Genomic DNA, 13,350 nt, shown 5'->3' on the forward strand with positions numbered 1-13,350 from the left:
TGTATGAAGTGCCAGTTTTCCCCCCAAAGAGGCTGCTAAAAGTTAAGTGCTTGGTGACTGCAGAGGAAAGTCATTGAGACTATCGTAGGAAGGTGCCTTGCTATTTCCAGATTTGGAGATGGAAGCACCCCATTGTTTTGTTCTGCAAGTTCCTTGTGACTGAAACCTGGAGCCTTTGAGTATCTGGGTTTGACCCGAGTGGCTCTGGTGGGTACTGGAAAGGACCAATTCTTAGTAGGCCAGTGCCTACTGAACCTGGGTGGCTGCACTTGTAGGAAATCTTTCACGGTTTGCATAGATTTAGCTTTATCTTCCATCTTTTTCAAAACTTCTGCCTTATTACCAAATACTGTCCTGTTGCAAAGGAGCATCCAACAATTTTGCTTTAACATGATCAGGCAGATTTTGCTCCTTGAGCCAAGCATGCCTTTTTATTACAGATCCAGTTACAGCAGCCCTGCAAGAGGCCACCAAGGAATCAAAACCACACTGCAAAGTATGCTTTCCAACTTGTTCATCTGAATGCAATAAATCCTGCAACTATTTTCCACACAGTCAGAAATCAACATCATTTTCTGTTTAAGTAAGCCCATGACATGCTGCTGATATTTAAGCATATGAAATTGACAGTTTAAAGCCCCGATTGCCAAGGTTGCAGATGTGTAAACCTTCTTACCCCATCTATCCAGCACCCTGGAGTCTATCAGAAGGGGTAGGATAGAAGCCTTAATACCCTTGGGACCCTGAGAAATGGTTTCAGGGTCAACAGTAGGGTTTTTTAAAAAGGAATTTGTGGGAGTCGGGAACCCTGTAATATCTGTCTGGCTTACTAGGAGCCGGAGGCAGGGAATCAGGAGCCATGCTGGATTCTGAGAAAACATCAACAATGTCTAGGACAGGAGGTATACCAAAGACCTATGCTGAGGAAGAAGGAAATCCCTAAGCCTCTTGTTAGATTCTGAGAAATCCTGACTCTCCCAATGAAAGTGTCCCCTTAAGGTATGCAAAGTTTCTCCAAAAGAAAAATCCTCAGGAGGAGAAGCAGAAGGGATGGAATTTTCTGCATCAGAGTCCTCATAAGATGGAATAGATGATTCCTGATCAGAAGAGGAGTCGGAAGAAATAGAAACCCAATCTGATTATTCACAGTCAGTGCCTTGCCTAGGCCTCTTAGCAGGAGGGGGGTGGGAACCCCTGATCAAGGTAATTAAATCCTCAGCCATTTTGATCATTTGTTTTTTAGGCATAGGGGCCCGTGCACGTGGCCCAAGCATCAGTTTTTTAGACACAATGAAGTTGATTTTGGCCTAGGTTTTGAAGATGGTGTCGGTTTAATAAACAAATTTTTAGGCCTGAAAACACCCTCAGAAGCCGGTGCCTGCTCAGCGGCTCCGGACCCATCTAAGTTAGAGGCATCAGCGGGTTCAATACTTAGTGTCTCACGGCATACCGGACTCCGAATGGGTCTCAGAAGAGGCCTGCGAAACAAAAGTAATGGGCATCAGGGGCTGCGAAAGCACCTCACTGAGTACCGGTGACTGGCTTAGGAGAAGCTTCGTTTGTCGGTTTTGGACCTCGACGGTCTGTCTTTTTCTTTGTGTTTTTTTGTGGATTCCGGTAGTCTGATTGTTAACCAACATTTCTGGATAGTCTTCAGCCAAAATATTCTGATGCAAAAATATGCCGATGCTTAGTGCGTTGATTACATTTAGCACAAAACCGACAGCAAGGCACGTTGTGGTCAGGGCCAAGGCAAGGAATACAGTACAAATGAACATCCTTATGAGGTATTTGCTTCCCACAAGTAATACAATTATTAACTTTTATTGACATCGGTAAGGAGCAAGAAAAAATAAAAGTTTCCCCAATGGGGTACTTGGCTTTAGGTTGAAGACTTCGGTTCTGAAACTCAAACAAAACTTTCAGGAGCCACTGCTTCTTCTTCGGGCACCGCGCAGCAAGAAAAAGACTGATGAAAATGGCATCGCCTGCATGTTTTATACCCCTGACTACCTGATGTCATGGAAGAAGGGACAGCAACCGACGCAGGACCAAAGACTTTGTTAATCAGGCTGACCGAGGGCAACCTGCCAGCAGATTACCCAAATGTAATGACTGCAACAATGAAACACGAAGAACATCTACAGACCCATGTGTGACTAGTCTTGTATGCAAGGACAATAAAATAGTTAGTGGACCTGACAAACATAGGAAATCTTTAAACACTGGACCCATCCCAGTTCAGTTTTGTCAAGGGCAGGTCGTGCCTACTAAACTTCTTAAACTTGATAAACTTCATGAAGGTCACTAGAGCTATGGACATGGGCAAAGCAGTACATACTGCCTACCTTGACCTGGCAAGGGTACGTGACAAAACCTCACCAAGATATTACAGATAAAACTCACAAATTCAGGCATAAATTCCCATGTCCCCCCATGGATAGCCAAATGGCTCACAGATTGGGTAAGGGAATCCACCTCCACCAAGAGGACAGTTTCTAGTGGTGTCCCCACAGGGCTCGTTAGTGGGACCTCTTCTGTCAAGCCAAATGTAGAGGACTTTTGGCTGACCAAAAGTAAGGGCATGGTATCCAGGTCTAAGGAAATAACAGTCCCCACTATACCTAGCCCTCAAGACCAAAACAAGTACAGTTCACATTCCGGTATGTACGTGACCCAGCATCTGCAACAGCTGGAGTTGTCATAGAGGTTTCTCACAAAAAAAAAAAAATAGCCCCGATGGATACGCTACACACACATTCACAAAAAAACAGCACTAGATTTACCTGATCCAAGGATCTAAACCTAAATTTGTGACAAACAAAACATGTTGGCGGGACGAGTGCACATTTCAGAGATTACACCTTCTCTGGAATAGACCCCAAATTCATGTGAAACTGAGTACTCCCTAAGCCTATTCAAACACAATTTGGACTAATGGAAGGGAAATTAAATTCATTCCTAGCTTGTCACCTGTGGCCCTTATGGACAGGGGCAGTTTGTAGATGCCCAAACAAACAGGCATATACCAAAGCTGTTCTAGCCAGTGAATACTGATAACTGGGGCATGAATATCTATGCTTAAATAAGGCTCTAGAGCCATTAGTCTAGTAACTTATGATCTAAAGTAATACTTTTCTTAGAATCAGAATCTTCAGCTTGCTAAAAATAAAATCACTGAAGCAAAAGTACTCCCCCCATTCCCCGTTCTGACGGAGCATCACTATTAGAATGAGAAGGAAATTTTCTTCACTGACATGAAATGGAAGAACACATTGAAGACATCACAAAACAAAGTCATCCCTTAAATACCAGCAAGTTAAATAACCTGTTTAATAGTTAAACAGGAAAAGAAACAATAACATTCTTAGGTTTTTCTTTATCTTTTTCCTGAAGACTCACTGTGGGGGAAAGACTTATGGCAGGGGTACCATCCTTGGAACCAGGCACTCTAGCCTGGCTACATAGAAAGTCTTCAGCCACTCCTTCCCTAGAGATGAAGAAGAATGGTTTTCCTTGCCTGGAGGAAAGGAAAACCCTACAGAGTGACAGACATATCAATGAGTGGTGTGAGGAACCAAGTCCTGCCACAGCAGAGATGCCCACTGGCAGCTAAGCCATCCTGCCACCTGAAGGCTCCTGCAATTTTTTTTTCTTACAGACTGAAGAACCTGGGAGACTAATAAGTGCTGCACAGTTTAGCTGAGAAAGCCTGAAAAGAATGCTAGCAGAGCTTGTGCGCGTCAGTAAACAATCTGACAGAAAATCAAGAATTCTGAGGTAAAAGTCAAAGGACAGATCCCAAAAGTACAATGTCCCTCCCTTAACACCAATTCTACATTAGTGTATACAAAACAGTAAAACAGACTTATTTTTTCTACACAAGCACTCGTACACCCTTACAAGGCATGTGTCTATAAATAAATTTCCAAGCACAAAATCAATGCAGTCACACAAAAATGTTTTTTACCTCAGGAAAGTGAAAATGTGGAAGTTTTTTTTCACAGTAGGATACTTATCTACCCAGCCTTGAAGAAATGCTAGTCAACTGTCAGCTCCACAAAGCAGTCAGATGCACTTTGGCAGCAAGAAAAGCTCTGAAGCTTTTTGCACCAAAACTGTTGCTTTTATGTGGCTCTACCTGAGCACCTAGTAGTTAGGATTCATGGAAGGTGCCATGAAACTTTGAAAGCTGGCTGGTGGGTCATATCATTCCATAGCATATAACACAAATAGCTTAGGCTAATACAACAGTGATCTAATGCTGAACATCAGAACCTCCTGGACTTCTATATGCTATAGCGATGTGGAGCCGTACATTGCTGAGGTGCAGAGAACACATCCAGTCTCCTCTAGAACAGGAAATGGATGTACTGTACGTGACTATTCAAAAGTGCTTTCTGACAAAATGCTAACTTAGGCTACTCACAAATATGAGCCTGAGGTCTTGTTATTTTTAATGCCCAAAAATTAAGAGGCATGTCCTTTTTAATCTGTAAGGATCCAAATGCTGAATTTTCAGAAGTATTAAAAGGGAAATGACTAACCTTTCTGTAGTCAAGTAAGTGGAGCAACTTTATCACACAAAGTCAGAAACAAATCAGATGTAATCTGGGGCCATTTTCTGAGTGGCCAGCTTCAACACTCTGCTGAACACTAAAGACGGGCACTTTGGTACCGAGGATTATGGATATGTGGATGAACTAAGGAAGCCTGGGAAAGTTTTAGGAGCTGAGCTGACTAAAGTACAGGCCAGTTGTGGTCCTAGAGTTGACCAAGTTTAACTCCCAACTACCACATTGTTGTTTACAATACAGCATTTTGTTAACATTCACAAAGTGTTTATACACAAGCAAGTATCTGCACACACAAATACAACCTGTGCTGTACTTACCCCAAGGAGAAGAGGTGTAGAAAAATATGGGCATTCAGTTTCTTCAGATCTCACAAAAGAACATTCAACAACACCTTCTTTGCCATTCATTGCGTCCAAGAGAGAGAAGACAAATCTGGCACCTGCATAGGCCATAGACAATGTAGCAGATCCTAAAAACAAAAAAGTAATCAATTTAGTTCTACACCATCTGCTATGCCATAACAGATGCAATGTGCCAATGTTTACCCCAAAACCTTTGCAAGCCTCAAATGATGCCGCAGTCCTTCTCTGCACAACACACCACAGATTGAAACCCACATGGTAAAGCTTCAAAATTGTTTTTGCCATCCTTTCTCCCTCCCCATAGCTCATCAACACACCTCCACGTGCTCTGCTCATTTATTCAGTCTACTTGACAAGTCCCGATACCAATCACCATCTGAGGCTAGAGTTGCACTGGTGCTGTGGAGCATTTTTCCTTGTATACCCCATCCCCCCTTGCCCTGCACAAACTCAATGTCTTCTGGAATGGCTGTGTCCCAGCCTCCCACTGACAAGACTCCTTTAATACCCAGACATCTCTAGAGGTTTACCAGAAGGAAAATTGAAAGTTTAAGTTGCCCACATTCTAAGACCATAACACTAGAATGCACCTGTGAGAAAAGGGCTACTGTTACTCTGCTTTAGTGATGCTTAAAACTCTTGATGCTAAAGAGAATAGTAAACAGGGATATACTTACCATAATGGCAAGTCTAGTAAACAATGATACACTTTTATAATGGCAAGTCTAGACCATTTGAGCCCATCCACTTAACCTCTAGAACTTTGATTCAAACTCAAATTAGTTAAGCACAAAAAATAATCACTGGATCTAGCATTTCTCATCCTCTCATAATGGCTCAAGCTTGTTAGCATACCCAGAATTCACAGTACACAGCTTCAGAGCTCAGCATCGGTGTACTGATCAGCCTTAACACTTCCTCCAAATCTTCTCCCCACTGAGGGGAGAAGATGGGTTCTTCGAATCAGTCCCCAGAGCCATGGACGAGGGTAAGGCAGTCCACACAGCCTATATGGACCTTGCCAAGGTCTTTGACACCATCCCCCACTCTGGAATCAGATATAGACTTACTAAGCTGGGCATTAATCCCCACGTCACTCGATGGGTTGCCATTTGGCTTACCGACATAACCCACACTGTAAAGTAGCGGACTCCAAATCCAGCTCCAGACAAGTGACAAGTGGAGTACCTCAGGGTTCAGTCCTGGGACTGCTCTTGTTTGGCATCTACTTCTCTGAAGTACAGGCCAACACTAAGGGACTCTGGCTAAAAGTTCGCAGATGACTGTAAACTGGGAGCCATTACTGAATTCCCAAATGATGTGGAAACTCTACAAAAGGGCCTTACAGAAACAGATGCTTGGTGCCAGAGCCATGGGCTCAAGCTCAATGCCAAGAAATGTATAGTTACCCCCTTTGGGGAAAAAACATGCATCCGTGAATTACCACATAGGTGGCAGTACACTAAACACCGAAAGTGTGATAACAGACTTGGGGACACAGGTGGACAGTGGTCTCACCTTTGATAAAAACATGGCCACAACAGTCAGGAAATCCTATGTGGCACACCTCATCACAAAGGGATTTTCATCCAGAAAAAAGGAGGTCATTGTCCCACTGTACTCATCCCTCAGACCCATTACAGAATACAACACCCAGTTTGGTATGGACCTTGCAAGACATCTACAACAACTGGAAAGGCCACAGAAATACCTCATTAAAAGAATCACAGGCCTAAAGCAGATGCCCTACACTGACCTCCTTAAACTCCAGCTATACTCTGTTGTATATCGTCTACTCAGAAGTGATCTCTGCTTAACATATAAGGCCATGTCAAACCCAGAGCTGTTGGACATGCTACACAAAGAAATCTCAATCCCTCAGAGCTACACACTCCAGAGATCTAAACCTTGTCATCACAATACACAAAACATGCTAGAGGGATAGGTTCCCGACCCAGGGACTCCCCAGACTCTGGAATAGACTGCCCATACAGGTCAAGCAGAGCGCCTCTTTGGCCCTCTTCAAAAGGAACCTTGACGATTGGATGGGAGAAAACAAATTCACCTCAGAGATCACGTCAGTCACCCTGCTAGACAGGGGTCCAGAGAAGTAAATATAGTGTGGGAAGAAATAGCCAGGGAATTGTTATGGCTGGGCTTGCATAGGCCCTAGGGCCGATAGCCTAGTACCAACCTATGATTGATTTGTTGTCCATGCTCTTCAACCTAAGCATAACCTGCAATGTGGTTAAGAAAGAAGACACAAAATGATGGCCCCACAGAAAACTCTCCGGCACCAAGCCTAACATTCAGATGCCTTGTGAAGGTACACAAAGCAGCCCAAGATGCAAAAATCTAATGAAGACATTCACAAAGACCACCTTGGGTAGTTAAGGCTCTAGAAGAATCAGCTGAAGAGGAAGCTGCTTTCCATACCTTTTCATAACAAAGTTTGATCAAAGCAGTAGGACATCTCATTTAGGTAGTTTACCGAAACAAACCCCACTCGTTTTGAGCGAAACAAAGATCATACGTTTTCTAAACATTTTGGTTCTATGCAAGTAGAATTTCTACTGTCTGCAGATGAGATAATACAACAGACATTTACTGGCTTAGTTTTTTTTTTTTTTTTTTTTTTGAGGGGGGGGCAGAAGATTGATGGATCAATTTAGACCGGTCTCTGCAGCCCAGCTTTATAAGAGTAATGTGTTAATTAATGCATACAGCCTGAAGTCTGGATAGCTGAATTTACTACTATACAAGAGTCTTCCAGCAGATACTTTAGAGATGCTGGTTTGAAAGGAAACGAGGTTTAGCTTCTGCAGTGCAAAGTTTAGGCTTCATGGGGTTAGGACACTTTTATAAAATGGTGACTTTCTAAAGGAAGATGTCTCTAAGAAAGGCTTTATACACCATAAGAAAATAGTACAGTTTTGTACCTACCATAAATGTAGATGTCCGATAGATATGCAACTGCAGTCATAACATATGGGTTGTCCTGCCTCAGGCAGCCCTCGGTCGGCCGGATTCCAAAGTCTGGGTCCGACATCGGCTGATGTCGCATTTCTCTCCGATGTCAGAGCGGCTGGAGTACATAAGCATCAGCCGACGCAATTTTCTTCAGTGTTTCTTGCCCCAGATGCCAGGTGCCCTCCAAGGAAGGCTGTAATCAAATTGGAAGGAAAAAACAGGATTCCAAATAAGTAAGCAATAAACAGATACACCATAACAGATATCCCCAGCTAAGAGGAACAGGGATAGGAGTGGACCCAAGGCATAGAGGGGTATGGAGGGAGGGAAAATCCGACTGCAGTTGCATATCTATCGGACATCTACATTTATGGTAGGTACAAAACTGTACTATGTCCTTCAAGAATGCAACTGCAGTCATAACATATGGGTAGAATACCATAGCTTAGCTGGGGGAGGAGGAATGCTCTAGGAAAGAGATGGTGTGGCAATCAAACCCTGCAGGACTGCCGAAGCAAAGCCTGCTCTGGATCTGAAGTATAGAGGGAGATTGTAGTGTTTGGAGAATGTATGCACGGAGCTCCATGTAGCAGCTTCTAGAATGTCCTTTGTAGGCACCCCTCTTAAGAATGCTGTAGAGGTGGCTGTAGCTCTGGTGGAGTGTGGTCTGACATTGGCTGGAACACTCTTCCCATGGAAGGAATAACAAAATCTGATGCAATGTCCAATCCATTTTGAAATAGTCTGTTTTGAAATTGCTTTTCCCTGTACTCCAGGGGCGTAAGCTACAAAAAGTTGATCAGACTTCCTACTGGTCTTGTTTCTGTCTAGGTAGTAGCGAAGTTGTCTGTGAATGTCCAAGGTATGCAACAGTCTTTCCCCTTTGCTTTCAGGATTGGGGAAGAAAGCAGGCAGATGAATAGCTTGATTTAAAGAAACCCTAGATACCACCTTTGGCATAAAAGTAGGGTTGGTTCTTAAGGAGAGCCTGTCTCGGTGAAAGATTATGAACGGTGGAATTGCCAATAGGGCCTGTAGTTCCGAAACCCTTCTTGCTGAGGTAATTGCCAACAGGAAAGCTGTCTTCCATGAGAGGAATTTAAGTCCACTGAAGCTGCTGGCTCAAAAGGAGGTAGAGTCAGTTTTTCTAGGACAAAGTTGAGGTCCCAAGCTGGCACTGGAGCCTTTCTTGGTGGCTTAATGTTCCTGATTCCCCTAAGGAACTGCCTTAGCAAAGGATGTGAAAACACAGGTGGATCAGTGTTATATCTAGCTGAAATAGCTGAAGCATGTATCTTTATGGAAGAATATGAGAGTCCATTCTGAAGCATATCTGCCAAATATTCCAGGATGAGTGGGATGTTCAATAGTGATGCATCATGACCCTTGCTGGTATTCCAAATGTTGAATCTCTTCCATTTTGCCAAGTAAACCTTTCTGGTGGATGGTCTTCGAGCTTCTGTTAATATCCGCTGAACTTCCTTGGAGAGAGATAGATTGAGGTTATTCATGGGATCTCCCAGGCTGTCAGCTGCAGTGTCTGAAGGTTTGGATGCACTGTTTTGAAGTTGTGCTGAGTCAAAAGTAGGGGCCATTGGGGAAGGGCCCACTTCTTGTTGTGACATATGCTCTGTAGTAGTGGGTACCGGTGTTGTCTTGGCCAGTCTGGAGCTATTAGGATCCCCTTGGGTCTCTCTGCTTTGATCTTTAGTAATACTGTGGTCATCAGTGGCAGAGGTGGGAATGCATAGATTTTTAGGAAGTTCCAGTTGAATGAAAGAGCATCTATTTTCCAAGCTTGTGGATGATATGTCCTTGAACAGAATTTTTGTAGATGATGGTTGAGGTGAGAGGCAAATAGATCTACTTCTGGCCTGCCCCATGTCGAGGTGAGTTGTGTGAAGATCTTTGGGTGTAACCTCCACTCGTGAGGATCTATGAAATTCCTGCTTAGGCTGTCCGCCAGCACATTGTCTTTGCCTGGAACAAACTGGGATTGTAACTATGTTCAGGCTCAGTGATTTTTCCCAAAGATTCATTGTCAGTCTGCAAAGGGGGTAGGAATGGGTGCCCCCTTGCTTGTTTATATACCACATCACAGTGGTGTTGTCTGTCCGTATCAGTAAATGGCCTTGTTGAAGTTGTTGTCGAAAGGCCTCGATGGCATGCATTACTGCCAGCATTTCCTTTTGGTTTATATGCAGATGTGTTTCCTTTGGAGACCATTGTCCTTGTATACATCTGCCTTCCATGTGCGCCCCCCATCCAATGTCTGAGGCGTCTGTGGTCATGGTCTGTGTTATCCGAGGTTTTTTGAATGACATACCTGTGTTTGCCTGGCTTACCGAGGCCCACCATAGGAATTCCTTTTGTAGGCATAGAATGAGCGGAATGGTTGTCTCTAAGTTGTTGTTGTGCTGAGACCATAGGCTTTTTAAGTACCATTGAAGCTCTCTCATGTGTAGTCTTGCTTATGGAACCAGGAGAATGCAGGATGCCATGTAACCCAGGGCCTGTAGGAATCTCCTTGCAGTCATCTGGGTGAGTTTTGCCAAACCCTTGAAATAATGAGTTAACTTCTCTTGCTTGTCTTCTGTCAGGTAAGCCATTTGAGAGGCTGCATCTAGATTGGCTCTTAAGAAGGTTATTTGCTGGGATGGTTGAAGTCTTGACTTTTGAAAGTTGACTGTATCCCAGAGCCTGAAGTAATTGTATGACATAGTTCAAGTTTTTTGTCAACATTAGTTTGTCGTCCGCTTGTATAAGGCAGTCGTCCAGGTACGGGTAAATTTAGATCCCCTGGAGCCTGCAATGAGCAATTACTAAAGCCAGGCATTTTGTGAATACTCTGGGCGCAGTAGATAATCCAAATGGCAATGCTGAGAATTGATAATGCTCTGGCCCTGCAAGAAATCTGAGGTATCTTCTGCAGCTGTGTCTGATAGGGACATGCAGGTATGCCTCCTTGAGGTCCAGAGTAAATCAGCCAAGACCCCTTGCCCAGCATGGGAAGGAGTTGCTGTAGTCAGCATTTTGAACTTTGGTACTATGAGAAAAGTGTTTAATGCGGACAAATCCAGTATTGGTCTCCATTGAGTTTCTTTTCTTGGAACAAGGAACAGTCTTGAGTAAAACCCCTGGCCTTGTTCTTGTTGTGGTACTCTTTCTATTGCTTTTATCTGAGCAAGCACAGAAATTTGCTTGATAGCCTCTGCCCTCTGGTTTTGTGGTAGGTTTGGCATGCCCTGTTTTCTTGGTAAGGTATGAAAATGGAACCTGTAACCTTGGTCTATAATGTCCAAAATCCATTTGTCTTTTGTCAATCTGTGCCAATTGTCTGAACACAGAGATAATTTTCCACCCAAGGGTGCTTCTATTTGCTCCTTGGTCGGCGGACGTAGAGGAAAGTCATTGAGATTGTGTCTGAGGGGCGGTTGAGACCCCTGTGTCACTTCTTTGGTTTGCTGGCTGCCACTGTCGTCCCCTGTAAGGCCCTCTGCATTGTCCTCTTCCTCGGCCACGCCTGTTTTTACCCCTTTGAAATTTTTCAGGATTAGGAAAGGACCAGTTTTTTGAAGGCCAATTCCTGCTGAATCTGGGGGGCTGAACCTGGAGGAAATCTTTGACCGTCTGAACTGATTTTGCTTTTTCCTTGATGGACTTTAACACATCTTTAGCATTAGCACCAAAAAGCTTGTTCTTTTCCAAGGGTGCATCCAGAAGTTTTGCCTTAACATGATCTGGTAGAGGTTGTTCTTTTAACCATGCATGTCTGCGAATGACTGCCCGTCATAGCTGCCCTACATGAAGCTTCCAATGCATCATATCCACACTGCAGAAAGTGATTGCTGACTTGTTGAGAATTATGTACAGCTTCCTGCAAAGACTTCCTGTCTAAAGGGTCAGGAGAGGCCAATGTTTCTGTAAGTCATCTAACAGGTAATCCTGATATTGTAACATATGAAAAAGGCAATTCAAAGCTCTCATAGATAAAGTGGTGGAGGTGTAAACTTTTTCCCCCCATCTCTCTAATGACCTAGCTTCCCTGTTGGAAGGCAAGGGATTTTTAGAGGTGGAAGCTGAAACACCTTTAGGTCCCTGAGAAATAGTTTCTAAATCAACAGTATGGGCCCTGAATAAATGGGAATGTGTTTCTGGGACCCTGTAATATCTGTCTGGCTTGGCTGGAGCAGGAGGAAGAGAATCAGGGGTAACACTGGAGTCAGAATATAGATCATCCAAAACATCAAGCACAGGAGGAATAGCTAAGGGCCTGTGCTGGGGCTTTTTAAGGAAGGTTCGAAGGCGCTTTCTGGAATCAGAATATTCTTGGCCTTGCCACTTGAAATGTTCCCTCATGGTATGCAGAACTTCCCCAAAAGAAATATGCTCAGGAGGGGAGGCCGAGGGGATGGAATCCTCTGCATCCGAGTCCTCATAGGTCTGAAAGAGCTCTTCCTGGCCCTCTGAGTGGACAGAGTCCTCAGAATCTTCATCTGAGGGGATAGGTTCAGAGGGTTCAACCCGGGGCCTCATCAGGAGGCGGCTGGGATCCTCTCTCAGGATGGGCCTGTGAACCTCTAATCATGGAAATTAAGTCTGCGGCCATAGACATGATTTGTGTCTCAGGAGTAGTTTGAGGTAAGGCTTTTGCTGTAAGGTGCTTAGTCTTGCTGGCTGCCTTAGCCCGAGTGTAGGCCTTAATAGACATGGCCATAGGAGGCCTGGCAGGCCTGGCAGCTCCACGTGCAGGAGTGACCTTATCTACAGCAATGGTCTCTGGCATTTCCTCGGTTTCAGTATCCGGAGGAAAATCTATAACTGGCGGAGTGGTATCTGTTATCGGAGTCGTCGGTATTGCGGTGTCTTCGGTTCGGAGCGGTGGAAAAACTGTCTCAGGGGGAACCGGGCACTCGCGGTAGGTTTTGGCGTGGAGTCGGTGGTAGACGCGGGCCGAGGATGTCGGTCCCGGTCTTTTCGTTTCTTGGGAGTTTGCGATGTCGGAAGTTCCGACGGCATTGTACAAGCGAATTTTTCACCGAAAAAGTCTTCAGCGAACTCCACCCGGCGCCTGAGAGTGCGCTTATTGAAGCGAGCACAGGCGACAGGCCGAGACGTCGTGGTCTGGGCCAAGGCAAGGAAGACAGTAAGAGTGGAAATCCTTATGAGGTATTTGTTTACCACAAGACAGACAATTAACTTTTTCAGTAATTTCTGACATCGGCTGAGGCAAGAAAAGGTCCCCAACGGGGTACTTAGCTTTTTTGATGACTTCGGATTCGAAGAATACAGGAGCTGACCGACCGGCACTTGCGAACTGCTTCTGCTTCAGGCACCGCGCGGCAAGAAAGACTGAAGAAAATGGCGTCGGCTGATGCTTATGTACTCCAGCCGCTCTGACGTCGGAGAGAAATGCGACATCAGCCGACGTCGGACCCAGA

At 44.5% G+C, this 13,350-nt stretch overlaps 2 protein-coding genes across 2 annotated transcripts in view; one reads left to right on the forward strand and one right to left on the reverse strand.

The window, feature by feature from the left end:
- STYXL1 (serine/threonine/tyrosine interacting like 1) overlaps positions 1-13,350 on the forward strand; it is a 1,008,156-nt gene that overhangs the window by 188,010 nt on the left and 806,796 nt on the right. The gene's annotated exons all lie outside the window — the stretch shown is intronic.
- Positions 1-13,350, reverse strand: part of MDH2 (malate dehydrogenase 2) — a gene marked incomplete in the record, with an annotated part of 300,391 nt that overhangs the window by 73,859 nt on the left and 213,182 nt on the right. The window contains 1 exon segment of the mRNA XM_044053883.1: positions 4,895-5,046. Within this exon segment, the coding sequence (XP_043909818.1) occupies positions 4,895-5,046 (152 nt within the window).

The sequence above is a fragment of the Protopterus annectens genome, chromosome 13.part0 (assembly GCF_019279795.1).
Source record: "Protopterus annectens isolate FY-2018-M chromosome 13.part0, PAN1.0, whole genome shotgun sequence".
Lineage (NCBI taxonomy): Eukaryota > Metazoa > Chordata > Ceratodontiformes > Protopteridae > Protopterus > Protopterus annectens.